General features: G+C 41.8%; 1 protein-coding gene across 1 annotated transcript; it reads right to left on the bottom strand.

Moving 5' to 3' along the window:
- Window positions 1–448: 448 nt before the first annotated feature.
- Window positions 449–1,406, bottom strand: LOC101957688 (olfactory receptor 56A4). Its single transcript, XM_005341086.3, is given in 3 exon segments — window positions 449–655; window positions 658–707; window positions 710–1,406. Coding segments are annotated over 3 exon segments (942 nt in total). The 5' UTR covers window positions 1,395–1,406.
- Window positions 1,407–17,401: the final 15,995 nt, after the last annotated feature.

The raw sequence follows: 17,401 nt of genomic DNA, 5'->3' as shown, positions 1-17,401 counted from the left end.
AAGTTCTGGAATCAACCTCTGTAGCTCCACAGGAGACTAAGTGATGGCACAAAAACAGGTTCAGCCATATCAAGGAGAATGAAGAGACATAACACATATGTGTTAAACAATGTAGGAAACTGAAGGGCATTTACAACCATTGAAATAATATTTGTTCTTTATTTGACAAACCATATCACTCCAAGTTCCTGAAATTAAGGCTTGATAAGTCCCTTTCAATTGATAAGGCCAGAAAAAACTTACAAGCTATACCAAAAGGCAAAAGTTAAGCTTCTAGTCAGTGTAACAGAAAACAGGCATCAATATATGAGTATCCCATAGTCAGCAATGAGCAAAGCAAAATACAAACTTACTCATACATGAAATATTTAAAGTTCCTATGCATTGTGAAAATTAATTCCAATTGTCAATTTCTGTTTCCAAGGTCAGGTCTCGCTCCTTTTACTTCTTACAATCTTCTCAGCAGTTTCTGGATTCCCTGCTTGATTTCCTTGGTCCTTACACCATAAACAATGGGGTTCAGCGCTGGGGGAATGAGGTGGTGCAGGATGTTGAGAAGGATGGGGACATCAGGGGGAATTCTCTCCCTGGCCAGGTTAGTGATGACCAGAACCAGCAGCACTGTGCTGAAGAAGAGGATGAGGATGAAGGGATGAAGTGGGACCCACATGTGCTCAGGGCCTTGGCCACAGCACCCTCAGCCTTGACCTTAGCACAACTTTCAAGATAAAGGAGTAGGAGAGAACAATAAGGATGAGGTCAGAACCCAGCAGTGTCCAGCCTATCACAAACTGGTAGAGCTGGTTTAAGGTGATGTCATCACATGACAGTTTGGACACAGACATATTACTGCAGATACAGTTCTTAATAATTCTTACACAGTATCTCAATCGGGAAGAAAGTATGAGGATCGGCATAGTAAGAAGAACATTTCGGGCCATGATAAAGATGGCAGCCCTGACCACAAACTGGCCAGTGATGATGGAGAGGTACCGCAGTAGATGGCAGATGGCCACATAGCGGTCATAGGCCATCACCATGAAAGTGCAGGACTCCATCATCAGGGAACTGTTCATAATAAACATCTGGAGGAAGCAGGCAGAGAAGTTGATGGATCTCAGGTCAAACCAGAAGATGGCCAGGACCTTGGGGATGACAGTGAGGCAGAGCACAATGTCCAGCAGAGAGAGGAGGCTCAGCAGGTAGTACATGGGCTCATGCAGGGAGGCCTCCAGCCGGATGGTAATCAGGAGCATGGCGTTGGCCCCCATGGCCAGGAGAAAGAGGAGGCTGAGGGGCATGGACAGCCAGTGCTGCCAACTCTGGTAGTTAGGGAAGCAGATGAGGAGGAATTCAGAGATCAGTACAGTGGAGTAGTTGTTTTGTACTGCCATATGCTGTGCTCTCATCAGGACTGACACTTCAGAAAACCTTGATGGACAAAACAGGAATAAATCCATCTACACAATATGAATACCCACAGAGAGAAGTAACTCATTTTCCAAAGAATCATTTAAAAATAGTAACAGCTAAGTATCTAGCATCCTAAGCTAGATACTTAACTGTTAAACACCCTGTAATTGGAATGGACAGAAAAAAATTATATTTCTTTGTTTGCCTGAGATAATCCCTTTTTATACTACTGTTTTTTTGTGCCCAACTTGGTTGATATATTATGTACTCAACCTCCTTATAAGACAATACCACTGTTATCCCAGTTTTACAGATGAAGAAACAAAGGCAAAGGTAAGCAAAGTCACTCTATTAAAATCATGGTGAAACCATGACTTGAAACTATGAAATCTGGATCTTACAGCCACTACCCTTTTCTGCTACTATAAAAACATATATAAAACTACTTATGCAGGCCCAGCTAGTAAAGTAGATCAGCCATAGATTCCAAACCAATGTTGGTCTCTGTCCTTCATCCAAAAGACGATATCACAGGCAAAGGAGGAATCAGACCTAACTACATTACCAGATAATACTTGAAGACTTCATTAGAGTTGTGACTATCATATATATGGAAAATAAATCTCATAGACATCTAAAAATATAACACTTTGTTATATGAAAATGTAAAAATTTTATATATATCCTAGTGTCTTAGGCAAGGTGTTGAGATGAGAATCGTAAATTTCAGAAGCCAGCAATTTTTGGTCCAGCGGTACTATTCCTAGACTATGGGACAAGTGGATGTGGTGGCACATGCCTGTAATCCCAGTGCCTCAGAAAGCTGAAGATCCCAAGTTAAAAGCCAACTTAAGCAACTTTGTAAGGTCCTAAGCAACTTAGCAAAATCCTTTCTCAAAATAAAAAGTATTTTTTAAAAAGGGGGTTGGTGATGTGTCTCAATGGTTAAATACCCCTGGGTTTGATCCCTGCTTTTAAAAATAAAAAATAATAATAATAATAAAAGGAAAGTTGAGGAACAGCAGCAACTGACTCCATGTGAATTCACCATCAGTCACAAACCCACACTCTATGGCTTCCTGGCCTAATATATCATAAGCAGTTGTGGAAAAAAATATAATGGGTTAACCTTTTACATGATTTCCCTGCTAAAGCCTACCTCTGAACATTGGTTGATATGCCCAGTGACACTGTTTCTTTAATGCTGTTAGGAAGTTCATACTCAGCCACTTTTAAATCAACAATGACAGTAGTCCTAAGGAGTGTTGGAATCTTTCCATTAATTTCCATTAATTTCCTCTGAGAAAATGGAAGCCAGCTCCTCAAAGGTGAGAAATGTGAATATTTGAAGGCATAGATGAAGGATGAAATAAACAAAATTTCCACTGTTTGCCTAATAATGTGAATTCACCCTCCATATAATCTGTAGCACCAGCAAAATATCAATAGCAAAAAGACAATGTAGAGAATATACATAATTTTAAATTTTAAAATGCTAAAGATTTATTTTACAGTTTTTCTTAAAAGAGTTATTTTCAGTTTTTCTTGTTGTACTAATTCTTTAAAATCAGAATTTTGCAATTTGAACTAGCCACATTTCAAGTAGCTATTGACTGCTGCATCAGACATCACAGGTCTAAAGACATGGGACACTTAAAAGCTTCTCTTTTTATTTTGCTTGATATAGGAGTTTAATCTTAGTGTTAGTCACTTGGCATCTATAACTCTTGGATTTTATATGAAACCTAATTTCATCAGGTTCCATTTCTGGGACAGCTCAAAATTACAATTTTCATTTTCTTTTTCAGTATTACTCATCAAGCTTCCTTTAGGAATTTCTTAGTGAACTGACCTACCAGACATAAAAATGGGAACCTATCCATTGTCTCAGCTTCCATCATCACAGAGGCCTCTACCAGAGACTAGGAGTCTCCAGCAACTAGCACTCTTACCCCTTAACTCAAACTATTTATTACTTCATCACCACCCATTCCTTAAATCATTGAAGTAACTTATTTGACATGATTAAAGTCACTATTTAGAGAATAATGCCAAATTTTCAGATATTTCCAAATGTGGCAATAGAATAGAATGAAATAGAATAGAATAAATGTGGCATCATTCTTTCACAAAAAAAATATTTGGTTATTTCACATAAGAACTACATGTAGATATTGTTAACAGGAAGAAAAAGGTTGAAGTTCAAAAGGTAGAAGTGAAATTAGAAAACAACTATAGCTTCAGCTATAAATCCAAATAAAAATCTATTTATCCTGTAAGTCAGACCATACAAACTTACCTCTGACAAGATTTTGATAACCTTTATATATATATATATATATATATATGAAGTCGTCTGAATTGTTTCCAATTCCCCATTAAGTTTTTTCTCCTAGGTCAATGAGCCAATCATACAGTTGATTCCATAACTAGCAATGGGAAAGATAATGTGTCCCAACCAAGAAAGCAGGAGACAGCACCAAGAGATGAGGCAGAATGAGACAGGAGGGTGATATGAAGGCAGCTAGGATTACTGGTCCTATCTCATCTGGTGCCTCCAGGGAAAATTTCTTTTGGGAGTTTAAATTGTATTGGGGAGTATTGAGGATTTCCTGGTCTCCAACTGCTATAGGCAACAATGAAGGTGTAGGTGTAATTCAAAAGCCCTCACCCTGCAAATCTCAGTTTTTCTAAATGGGTAATTCTATCATTCCTAGACCAAAGAGGGACAGTAAAATACCATGTACCTGAATGCCTCCTTTATGTTCCCAATATCTAGTCAAGTTAAGGGATCAATAAGGGCAAGCTTGGTTCAGAAAGTCCACATACATAGTATCTTTAAGGAAATGGACTTCTTTTATTCACATTAGAAACAAGGACAAGTCAGTATTATATGTAGGAAGACACTTTTGTGCATGTACACCAGGTACTTCTCAGGATGCTGGTCAGACCAGCAAACTAAACAAGTTAACACTGGTGATGTCACTACTTCTGCAGCCTAACATATAAAATCCCTCTCTGAATGGGGATGGGCATGGAACTCAGAGCACTGTAGAAAAGATACAGGTCACTCATCCAGCTGGCCACCACTGGACAAAACACCATGAGGGAGGGGAGGCACTGCCTGGAAAAGCACCATAAGGACTGAGGTGCTGTCAGCCTGTCACCACTGAACTCTTCTTAGAGCAGGCTCTGGTCTCTTGTAAGCTTTCCCAAACAAATCATACGTCCCCCATGCTGTCTCTGTCCACGTTTTTTTTAGGTCTGACTGGGACCTATCTTACTGACCTGGCACAACTAGTCTCTGGAAAAGACAGTAGTGTACAGTTCATGTTCAAAAACTTTGTCCCCATAGAAGAATAGGGAAGAAGCTGATTTGGAGAAATTGGCAGAAACTGAATCTGAAACTCCAGACCCACTATAGACCTACCAGAAGGATTTCTTCTTCATACATTTATTGGACTCCTGAGTCCCTACATGCCTCATTATTGCCCTCTTCATAGTTTTCCTGGTTCTGAACTAGAACAAACAGCTCAACACTGTACTATAACCACCACTTATGACCATTGGTGCACCATTTGGCTCAACCCCTTGGGGGCTCCAGAGGATATTTTCACTCCCCTCTGACCCTCCCTGTCCCAGATGCCCACAGTGGCAAAGCCATTTTAGCCATTTGAACCTTGGACCATAGGCCATTCCTCAGGGATGGGAAAAGAAAACAAAGAAGACAAATTTAATATGGGATAACAGTGAAGAGAGACAGAAAGTTGAGGAAAATCCAGACAACTTGGAGCATTCAAGTTAAAGAATATATGCCTCTGGAAACAAGCATTTCTAGACATAGGAGAGAGAGACCTCTGTTTCAGACATTTGGTGTACTCCTAGGGAAAATATATTTAAATGAGAATTTAGCATTTGACCTACAATGGCATGACAATAAGTCAATCTTCAGTTGAAAATATTAAAAAATTTAAAATATGCTTAATACACCTAACCTACCAAACATCATAACTTAACAACAGTACACTTTAGAGTATCAGATTTTTACCATATAATCAGGCCCCTGACTGGGAGTTGTGGTTCACTGCTGTTACCCAGCATCAAAAAAGAGAATCATACCAACATCACTAGCCCAGAAAAGATCAAAATTCAAAATGTGAAATCTGGTTTCTACTGTAACACTAGTATAATGTCAAAATATCAAAAGTCAAGCCATCCTAAGTCAGGAACTATCTTTATTCTTTTTCTTATTTTTTTAAGAGAGAGAACGAGATAATTTTTTAATATTTATTTCTCAGTTTTCGGTGGATGCAACATCTTTGTTTTAATTTTATGTGGTGCTGAGGATCAAACCCAGCATCCTGCACATGCCAGGTGAGTGTGATACCACTTGAGCCACATGATCAGCACCTTCTTCTTTTTTTAATGTCAATACCTTTTAATTTTGTTTTTGATTGACACACTACATTTATATGCATTTTTGAGATACCAGGTGATTTTTCAATTCATATCTATATATGTATATATTGGGTAGTAACCAGCTCAGGTAGATTAGCATATACAGCACCTTAAACTCTTATCATCACTTTATGGTAAGTACATAAGTACATCCCAAATTCTCTCTCATATATATATATATATATATATATATATATATATATATATCATGCATCATTCTGCTGTGCCACAGAGCATCAGAACTTATTCCTCCTATCTAACTGTAACATGGATTGTACCTGTTCTCTCCAGTTCCCTGGCCACTTCTCTCTCCAGCCTCTGATAACCACTACCCTATACCAGTGTGCCAAAACTAGACATGTTGGAGACATATTACTTCCCCTATTACTACCCACAGTGTAGTGTCTTGATTGAAAATTGAAATGAGCAGATGAATTATTCATTATTAATTATAGAGCATGACTAGAGTATGAAAACCTGACTCACTTGCTGGGATGAGTCCAGGATTTCTTTGCAAATGGGGAAATGCCTTAAAAAGCTGCAGAGTTTTGCAAAAGGAGCACAGGAGCTTTAGAAGATGCTGAGGCACACCCCTCTTTCTTTTCTACTTCCCAAGGCTTAATTTTCAGGACTGAGATAGCAGTCAGGTTTCAGATGATGGGGCACAATAGGAAAAAAAAAGACCTGTCCTTTTGTGCTTGTCTGTCTCCTGAAGGACAACTTGAAGTGGATGACAACCTCACCTCGCTGGTCCAAGCTATAACTGCCCCTAAATAATGCCAAGGAGTAGAGATGGTTCTATTATACTCTACCCTTTGAACACTGCCACCTCCTCCTGGACAAAATGAATGGACCCAGGGAGGGTCCCAAGACTGCCTGGTTTATGCATTATCAGTGTGCCTACACAGATGTCCTCACTCAAGAATGATAATAAATCAAAAGAAAGGGAAATTACAACAAAAAGGTGAAAAGCAGACTGTGGTGAGCCATTCCTGCGGATTGTGGTCGCCATTACATGATGGCGCTGGCTCCGCTGTGGTCTGTGAAGGACAACTCCATATCAGAGAGAGTTGGCGTATTGTCAACTCCTTATCAGAGAAAGTTGACGTGTCGTTCTCTAGCACCCTGTGAGAAAGGTCCACGTGGCAGCTTCGCATTGGGGTTCCTGGTGCTTTATTAAGGCTGGGAGGGGCATCTGAAAGGATTAGAAGAATGTCAAGGGCCTGAATAAACTGCTGAAAGAAGATTCCTGTGTCGCGTCTTCCTTGCGGGCAAGGGGGTCGTGACAAGTGGTGCCGAAACCCGGGAGAAAACACTAGGAACCAGAACTTTCAGCGGTCAGGGAGGCGCGCCGGTAAGTCCCAGGTAAGGTGGGACCCACTGTTAAAAAGTGGAGGCTCCTCTATACATAAAGAGGGAGCGTTCAAAGGTACCTGCTCCTCTGTAAATAAAGAGAGGGCGTTACATCTCATAACAATTGCACTCTATATTTTCGTTTTGTTTTCTGTGTATTTTCGTTTTGTTTTTGTGTACTTTCACTTTCGATTTCTGTGTTTTCTTGTGTTGCGTCATGGGTGCCGTGACTTCAAGTCCACTTCTTCTGGCCCTAGATGGCCTTTTACGTTCCAAGGGACTGGAGGTGAAACGCAGTACCTTAGAGAGATTTTTACAGAGGGTAGATACAGCTGCACCGTGGTTTGCATTTTCAGGCAGCCTCACTACACCCAGCTGGGATAAATTAGGCAAAGACCTTGATTTTGCTTGTGAGCAGGGCATGTTAGAGGGCGGGGTGATACCCCTCTGGAAGATGGTCCGTAGTTGCCTTACGGATGGCAGATGCCAAGGAGCGCTTGTTAAAGGGCAAGAAGTTTTAGAACAATTACATGAGGAAAAATCAGAAACAACAGAGAGTGAAGTGTCTCAGGAAGAGGGGAGTGTGTGGGGCGTGGAGAACAGGAGGAGACTGTATCCAGATCTCAGTGTGCTGCGCACACCCCCATGCGAAAGTGGGTCAGAGGTAGAAGATAATGAAGAGGAGGAGCTGGAGACGCTGTCTCGGCAGCTAGGGAGTTTAGGTACAGGGAACAGAGATAAGCAAGGGCTCAAGAAAGGACAGCCTCCCGATTCGCCTCCATATGGCGGGGGTGTTTCGGGACGAAGTTTCCACGCCCAAACATGGAGGGCTGTTAACGCTGAGATGGGTCTTGCTTATCCAGTTTTTCAGGATGATAATAGGGGAAGATTTCATGAGCTTTTGGATTTCAAAATGGTAAAGACCCTGGCGGAGTCTGTGCGCACTTATGGGGTTGATGCCGCTTTTATACTAACTCAGGTGGAGAATCTGTCCAGATACTGCATGACTCCCTCTGATTGGGCTAGCCTCGTTCGGGCTTGCGTCTCTCCAGGCAAATATTTGGACTGAAGAGCATTTGTGCTAGAGGGCGCAGCAGAGCAGGCCGCCCAAAATCATGCAGCAGGACACCCCCATTGGGACAAAGACATGCTTTTGGGGCAAGGGAGATTTGCTAATCAACAGACAGGATTTCCTCTTGAAGCATATGACCAGATTAATACTATTTGCATTCGGGCATGGAAATCACTTCCAAATAGAGGAGAGGTGTCTGGTAACCTGACTAAAATTATACAAGGCCCTACAGAACCCTTTTCAGATTTTGTAGCAAGGATGGTGGATGCCGCTGGAAAGATTTTTGGAGATCCTGATAGAGCCATGCCCCTTATCAAGCAATTGGTCTTTGAGCAATGCACCAAAGAATGTAAAGCAGCAATTACTCCTTATAAAATTAAAGGCATAGAAGCATGGATGAAGGTGTGTAGAGAGATTGGAGGACCTTTAACTAATGCAGGTCTTGCAGCTGCTGTCCTTCGGATTACAAAAAGGGGCGGTTCTGGTGCCGGAACATGCTTCCATTGTGGTCACCCTGGTCATCTCAAGCGTGAATGTCCCAAAAAGGACAATTTCAATGGACCTCCCCATGGTGGCTTTTCCAATGGCCCTCGTTTACCGGGGTTGTGTCCAAGATGTAAAAAGGGGAAGCATTGGGCAAAAGAGTGTAGATCAGTGAGGGACATCCATGGGCAGCCTATTTTAACTGGGCCAAAGAACGGCCGAAGGGGCCCTCGACCCCAGGGCCCCCAAATATATGGGGCAATGGAGAATGTCACACCCGAACCTGAGACGTGGCCATCCCTACGCCATCCCATGAGACGCGGAGAGCCACTACAGGTGCAGCGGGATTGGACCTCTGTTCCACCTCCAGACTCGTATTAACACCTAAGATGGGAGTCCAGTTGGTAGAAACTGAGTTCAAAGGGCCTTTACCACCTGGCACTGTGGGCTTATTGATTGGACGTGCTTCCTCTATTTTACAAGGTCTTCATGTTTTTCCCGGAGTCATAAGCCCTGATACTGTGGGGACAGTAAAAGTCATGGTGGAAGCTCCAAGAGGCATTGTGTCTATCTCCCCAGGGGATCGGATTGCTCAATTACTAATTTTGCCTAGTGTACATAACCACTTCCCAGCTGACTCACGGTCATGGATGGGAAGTGAGATTGGTAGCACTGGAGGGAATTGTGTCTATTTGTCACTGGGTATGAGCAGCCGCCCCACCTTGGAATTAATCATAGAGGGTAAATCTATTGTGGGACTGCTGGATACAGGAGCAGATGGTAGTATTATAGCCCTTAAAGACTGGTCTAAGGGATGGCCAGTACAGACTTCTGATCAATCCTTAAGGGAACTTGGATATGCCCAAGCTCCTCAAATTAGCTGCAGACATCTGTCCTGGAAGGACCCGGAGGGACACAGTGGTACCTTTCAACCTTATGTGCTTGATTTACCTATTTCTTTATGGGGCCGTGATCTGATGAAAGACATGGGGTTCACCCTTAGTAATGACTATTCCCTAATGTCTCAACAGATTATGCAAAATATGGGGTATAGGCCAGGTCTAGGACTAGGAAAACATCTACAGGGGCGTAAACACCCTGTACAAGGTCGTCAAAAACTTGACAGATTCGGTCTGGGTTTTTCATAGGGGCCACTGGGGCTCAAATACCCATAACTTGGCTCACTGAGGAGCCTGTTTGGGTGCCTCAGTGGCCCCTTCCCTCGGCTAAATTGGCAGCAGCCCATGACCTAGTTAAAGAACAACTTGACTTGGGCCACATTCAACATTCTACTTCTCCATGGAATACTCCCATATTTGTCATTAAGAAAAAATCAGGGAAGTGGCGCCTACTGCATGATTTACGAGCAGTTAATGCTCAAATGCAACTTATGGGGCCCATTCAAAGAGGGCTGCCGCTGCTTTCCTCTGTTCCTCAGGGCTGGCATATCATTGCTATTGACATTAAAGACTGTTTCTTTTCTATTCCTTTGCATCCTAAAGACTCACAGCATTTTGCCTTCACCCTTCCCTCGTGTAATCACGAGGAACCAGATCAAAGGTTTGAGTGGGTTGTTTTACCACAGGGAATGTCTAACAGTCCTACGATTTGTCAGATGTATGTAGGGAAGGCACTCGCACCTCTCAGACAAAAATATCCTTCCATCAAGATTATTCATTATATGGATGATGTATTATTGGCAGCCAAATTAGAACAGTCAGTTAATGAGGCCTATAAAGACCTGATAAAGTTGTTAGCTCAGTATGAATTACATATTGCACCTGAAAAGGTTCAAACAGGAGATTCTATTCAGTATTTGGGAGCGACGATTGGATATGACATGTTAAAACCACAAAAAGTTACTATAAGAACTCAAGATCTCCAAACTCTAAATGCTTTTCAAAAACTGTTGGGAGATATTAATTGGATAAGAGCTTATTTACATATTTTTAATATCGTGCTCCAGCCTTTGTATGCTATTCTTAAGGGTGATCCAGATCTTACTTCCCCTCGTACCCTCACTAAAGAGGCCAGAGCGGCCCTTATAAAAGTAGAAGAAGCTATACAACATGCTACTCTATGCAGGCTCCAGAGTGATAAACCTTTCCAGTTATGTGTGCTTGCCACTATGCGGCAGCCTACTGGAGTACTGTGGCAAGATGGGCCTTTACTATGGATCCACCCACATGTATCCCCAGGAAAATCTTTAGAATACTATCCTGATGCTGTTGCAGCGTTAGCACTTAGAGGGATTCAACAGAGCATTCAATTTTTTGGACAAGCACCTTCTTCTCTTATCATACCCTATTCTAAAGTTCAAATTAATGTTTTGTGTGCTACTCTAGACAACTGGGCCATTCTGTGTTGCTCGTTTCAAGGGGATATTGATAATCATTACCCTTCTCATCCATTACTCCATTTTGTTAAAGAGCATCCTATCATTTTCCCTAGAGTAACTTCACCCACTCCAATTCCGGGGGCTGTTAATATTTTTACTGATGGCTCTAAGTCTGGAATGGGAGCTTATGTAATTAGTGACTCTCCTCCTGTCCAACATCAATTTGCTCCTGGAAATCCACAATGGGTAAAACTACAAATTGTCATTGAAGTTTTTAAACAGTGTTCTTTTCCTTTCAATCTCATTTCAGACTCCATCTATGTGGTGCAGGCGCTCAAAATTCTGGAGGCTGTAGGAGCTATTAGTGACACCCATAATGTATCTGCTTACTTTAATCAGCTTCAACAGCTTATCCGTAGCCGTACTGCCCCTTTCTATCCAATGCACATTCGGGCTCACACTTCTCTTCCTGGCCCGTTATCACAGGGTAATGCCTGTGCTGACTCGGCAACTAAAAGCCAGTTGGTATGCTTGGCCTCTTCCTTAAAAAAAGCTAAATTGTTTCATCACAACTTTCATGTCAATGCTATGACACTGCGCAGACGTTTTTCCATCTCAAGAGCGGATGCTCGTCAGATAGTATTACAATGTCCCCATTGTGTCACATTTCTTCATCCTCCTACTTATGGTGTGAACCCACGAGGATTGAAGCCATTGGTTGTCTGACAAATGGACGTAACTCACGTGCCTGACTTTGGTAACCTCAAATATGTACATGTTTCTATTGACACATACTCTGAAATTATTCATGCTTCTGCTTTATCGGGAGAAAAGGCACGTAATGTCATTACTCATTGCTTAGAGGCATGGGCAGCATGGGGTGCACCTGCATCCCTTAAGACTGATAATGGACCTGCTTATACTGGCAGACAGTTTACATCTTTTTGTTCTACTATGGGAGTACAACTTGCTCATGGGTTGCCTTACAATCCTCAAGGGCAAGACATTGTTGAACGTGCCCACCGCACCTTAAAAGAAACCTTAGAAAAACAAAAAGGGGGAATAGGAGTTGACCACACTCCTAAAGAACGCCTGTCCTTAGCTCTTTTTACCATTAATTTTTTGAATTTGGATATTTATGGCCGCTCTGCTGCCGATAGACATGTGTCCCCTCAGCCCTCTGTGACTGGTTATGTTAAGTGGAAGGATGTTCTTACGGGCCAATGGAACGGCCCTGACCCCGTGCTGACATGGGCACGAGGATCTGTATGTGTTTTTCCCCAGGATCGCACGGAGCCGCTGTGGATCCCTGAACGCCTGACAAGAAGAGTCTCGAGATCTACTAACCAGCAGCAGGAGGTGCCACAACAGTCCCATGATGAGGAGCTTCATTCTGATGAGTGCTCTGGCTCTGATGCTGGTGCCAACGGTACAGATGGCACCAATGCAGTGGTGGGCAGTGGCACGGGCATGGCCAATGCCAATGCCAGTTCATAGTAATTCTAGTGTCCTCCCCACTCTTTTTTCTACCTCATGTGAGATGTCTGCTCCTTGTACCTCTCCTAGAGGGGACATGGAAAATATTTTTAACCAGTCTCAAGTTAATCTCACAGGAGTTTTTTGTTTCAGCCTTGGGAACACTAATTGTATTAGCCTTAAGACCAAAAATTTGACTAACTGGGAGGACCCATTGTGGTCCAGTCGAGTCTCAGGGAGTATTCTCAGTGCTGTATTGAGCCAAGTAGTTTCAGGAAAGCAATCAGGCTCAGGGACCCCCGCAACTAGCTCTGTTTTAAACATAACTACTTTAGCTATTATCTCCGAGGTATTAATCCCAATGCCTCCTTCTTCTAATAGTACTTGCAATGCCACTCATTTCAAGGCCTCTCCTTACTGTACCCCTAATTTTGGTTTTCCCCCAACATTTACGCCTTGTCAGGATCATTCTTGGGAGAAGCATCAAGTTGCTAAAGGTTTCTCCTTTTCCCCCCCTCTAAAGAGATATGTTTACAACTTTAACAACAATGCCAACTCCTCTACAGGAACAGGTTGGTCCTGGTTTCAATGGCTCATTTCCAATGAGAAGGGGGCTTAGCCGATATTTCTGCATTGGCTCAATTACTAGGAGCCAAAAGTTGGCTGGCTAATGTTTCTGGCACTACTAAGGAGAGTGAACGAGGTAATAGGCTTACATCTGTTTCGTTCAACTCTCTGTTACATTATGCCACATTGCCTCCTGCAATGGTCTGTATCCAGTCCCCGTTCCTGTTCCTTTTAGCTAATGACACCTCATCGGGGATGCTGGATTGTTCTAATATTACCTGTTTCTTATCTGAGTGTTGGAATGGTTCTTGGACTGTAGCAGTGATTATGAAAATTCCAACTTTTGTCCCAATCCCAGTCACTGCGGATCCAGATAAATTTCCTATTGTAGAGCTACTTAGAGTCCGCAGAGATTTTGGAATCACAGCAGCTATAGTGACAGCCGTGGCGGCATCTGCTGCCGCAGCAGTTACGGCCGGAGTAGCCATGGCCAGTCAAGTACAAACTGCTGCCACTATTAATCAAGTTGTTCAACAAACGTCCACCATACTTGAATCGCAAAATGCGATTAACAACATATTTTGTCAGGGATTTTAGCTGCCAACCAAAGAATAGATTTTCTTCAAGCTCAGGTAGAGGAATTGGCTGACCTAGTACTTTTAGGCTGCATTGACCAACATGCACATTTATGTATAACCTCTGTCAGATTTAATGATTCTAGGAATGCTTCCCACATCATTGGTGGATATCTGGCCGGGAATTGGTCCATGGAAGCGGAAGACATGATCCAGTCTCAACTAACCCAGATAGCTGTCTTGAATAGTACCCGTGTGGATCCCGTGACTCTGGGTCAGTTCACCAATTGGATATCTTCTGCTTTTTCCTTTTTTAAGGAATGGGTGGGAGTAGGCATTTTTGGTGCACTGTGTTGTTTTGGTATGTTCCTCTGTTTGTGGTTTCTCTGTCGCCTTAAAGCTCGCAGTGCTCAAGATAAGGCTATGATCATACAAGCTCTTGCTGCTTCAGAAACTGGCAACTCACCTCAAGTCTGGCTTGCGCATCTTAAACAGTAAATCTTTGACATGGTCATTGCACCCCAAGTTATTATAACATTGCACTGGGATTGACATGTCTTTCCTCATTATTCTCTTAGTGTCAGAAAGCCCTTGCACTCTGCCGGTCTTGCTACCATTGCACGCAGATGGGTTTCTACACTAGTGCCTTTGACATGGTCATTGCACCCCAAGTTATTATAACATTGCACTGGGTTCGACATGTCCTCCTTTTGTCTTTCTTTTAGTGCTGGAAAGCCCTTGCACTCTGCAGGTTTTGTTGCCATTGCACGCAGAAGGGTTTCCACACTGGTCTTTATCTATCACTTTAAAGTCCGTGCCTTTCTTTCAGGGTGCTGCCAACTTGTTTGTAGTTGTACTTCTAGACAGCCACAGTTCAACCTCAGCTGTTCCCTCTTACTCACCATCGTCACGATACAGGATGCGAGGCAAGGCACTGCACTTGAGTGATCCATTGAGAAGAGGGACCTCAAGGGGAGCATGTCCTATTGCATGCGGGTTTGACGTGTCTCCGCCCCGCCCCACGAAAAAAGGCGTCGGCTGATATGGTGTCAGATCTGGGGAAGGCGCCCCCTGGGGCTGGCCCATACTATGCAGACACTTCTGCACAGTGGGATAGGACCTCTACTCTCGCCTGTATTGTCTTAGTGAAACAAAAAGGGGGAGCTGTGGTGAGCCGTTCCTGCGGACTCTGGTCGCCATTACATGATGGCGCTGGCTCCGCTGTGGTCTGTGAAGGACAACTCCATATCAGAGAGAGTTGGCGTATTGTCAACTCCTTATCAGAGAAAGTTGGCGTGTCGTTCTCTAGTACCCTGTGAGAAGGGTCCACGTGACAGCTTCGCATTGGGGTTCGTGGTGCTTTATTAAGGCTGGGAGGGGCATCTGAAAGGATTAGAAGAATTATTAGAAGAATGTCAAGGGCCTGAATAAACTGCTGAAAGAAGATTCCTGAGTCGCATCTTCCTTGCGGGCAAGGGGGTCGTGACAGCAGACAAGATTGATGACACTAAGGGACAATATCACTCCTTTCTACTAAGAATGCTTTAGTAGAAATGGACAATAATAGCTTATCAGCTTTTTTTTTAGACAAAGTGTCAGGTGACAGCTGATTCTGAGAGAGACTACAGGAGTAATTCTACTCCAAGAAAGAAACTGAACTAAAATGAGGCTTGAAGGAGATTGTCTAGAGAAAAGATGTGTTGCAGAATTTGTGGGTTCTTATTGTGTTATTTTACAGCTAAACTGAGAGTGTCAATTCTCTTTACCCTTAGGGAAGAGGTTACAAAGTAATCAAGCACCAGCATACTAAGTGGACAGGAATCAAAAAGATAATTTACCAAAAAAACTGCTTGGGGGTGTGGTGAAAGCAGATTTTTATTTTATATTTACTGTGTCAGAGTCTGTCTTGGTCCCTGAACTATGTCAAAAGGTAATGTGGAAAGAACTGGGGATGGTTTGGGAGCAACTGATATTGGAAGCCAGGTATCCCCAAAAGGATATGAGCATGGGGTGGTATTGTGGTCTCCTATCACTGATAGTCGTCCTGTGGCATTTCATAAGAGATGCTTGTGAGAAACTTTATGGAATACCCAGACTGAATTGGATATAGATGTAGTTTGTCCAATTGACAATTTTATGGGAAACCCAATAGTTTTGGATTCTTACATTATAATTCTCACATAAACAAAAAGAATTTTCCAAGCAAATAAACTGTGGAGGCTAGCATCTGTGAGGCACTGGGTGCAATCCCCAGCACCACATAGAAATCAATAAGCAAAATTAAGGTCCATATAGAATTTAAAAAATATTTTTAAAAAAGAAAATAAACTATAATTAAAACAACTATAGGGACAGAGGAGGAATCAAATCACATGGATACCATTTATCCCAAGTTAAATGGGGTATTTAGCAATGAGCTGACTCCTAATCAAAGGACAGGGAAATGTTAATAAAAACAATAACAACTCAAAGTTTGTATAATCTGAAATGTATAAATTTAAGGCACTATTAAAAAAATTTCACAATTAGTTTATTCATTCTTCAAAACAACAATAATAAGATCAGTATCACCATTTTCAAGGTAAAGAAACCCAGGGTCCATGAGCTTAGCCCAAATTCATGAAACCTGAGTACACAAATTTAGCCAAATTCGCTGATATGAGAGTTAAATTCTATGTATCCAGACTATCCTAGTGCTAGTCTTCACTGTATAAAAGTTAATTTAGTGCTGGCTATAGAAATGAGGATCTGTGTTAGGTACTGTAAGAACAATAATATCACCAGCCTCAGGGGCTCATGCCTGTAATCTCAGCAACTTGGGAGGCTTAGAAAGGAGGATGTCAAGTTCTAGTCCAACCTAAGTAACTTTGCAAGACTCTGCCTCACAATAAAGACTAAACAGGGTTTGAGGAGAGATGGAACTCAGTAGTAAAGTGCTACTGGGTTCTATCCCTAGTACCAAAAATAAACTAAATAATTAATTAATTAATAATAAATAGAAAGGAATGGGGATGTAAGTCAGTAGTAAAGTACCCCTGTTTCAATCCTCAGTAGTGGAAAATATAAAGACAAGGGGGAAAATTAATGGCATAAGACATGATTGCTGTTGAGAATGATGAGAATGGTGCTCATTTCAATAAGAGTATGGATCTTTTTTCAAACACACTGCTACTCTAGCCACATATATTCTTTCACTTGTTAGAAAAATTATGTGAAGTATATATTGTCATTTTTATGACTCCTGGGTGTTTTACAGAGAAGCATGAGTTGCAGAGAGGTTAAGAAATATTTTATCAACTATCAAATTATAGAAAATAGGTCTAAAGTTAAAATAACCATAAACTGTCTCTGACTTCCAAGTGTTAACTTCAAAGATAAGGTTGTTAAAAATTATAAAAATTGCCAGTGTTTGTTTATCAATAAGCGCCTAATAGTTTCTGAGAACTTTGTAAGAATTACATTATTATATCATTACATAAATCCTACAAGTTGACATAATATTTTATCATTTTCCATGTGAGAAAACCAAAAGTAGGAGTTAGAATGACTCATGAAGTAGATCAAAATCATAGAATAAATTAAGTGGATCAAAAGTCATGTTTTTAATCTGTACACTAAACTTATTCCCTTTATATTAATATATATTTATTTTTGTGTTTCTTTAAA

The sequence above is a fragment of the Ictidomys tridecemlineatus genome, chromosome 4 (genome assembly GCF_052094955.1).
Source record: "Ictidomys tridecemlineatus isolate mIctTri1 chromosome 4, mIctTri1.hap1, whole genome shotgun sequence".
NCBI classification, from domain to species: domain Eukaryota; kingdom Metazoa; phylum Chordata; class Mammalia; order Rodentia; family Sciuridae; genus Ictidomys; species Ictidomys tridecemlineatus.
The sequence above is the reverse complement of the archived record's forward strand: the minus strand, read 5'-3'. Positions and strand labels throughout refer to the sequence as shown.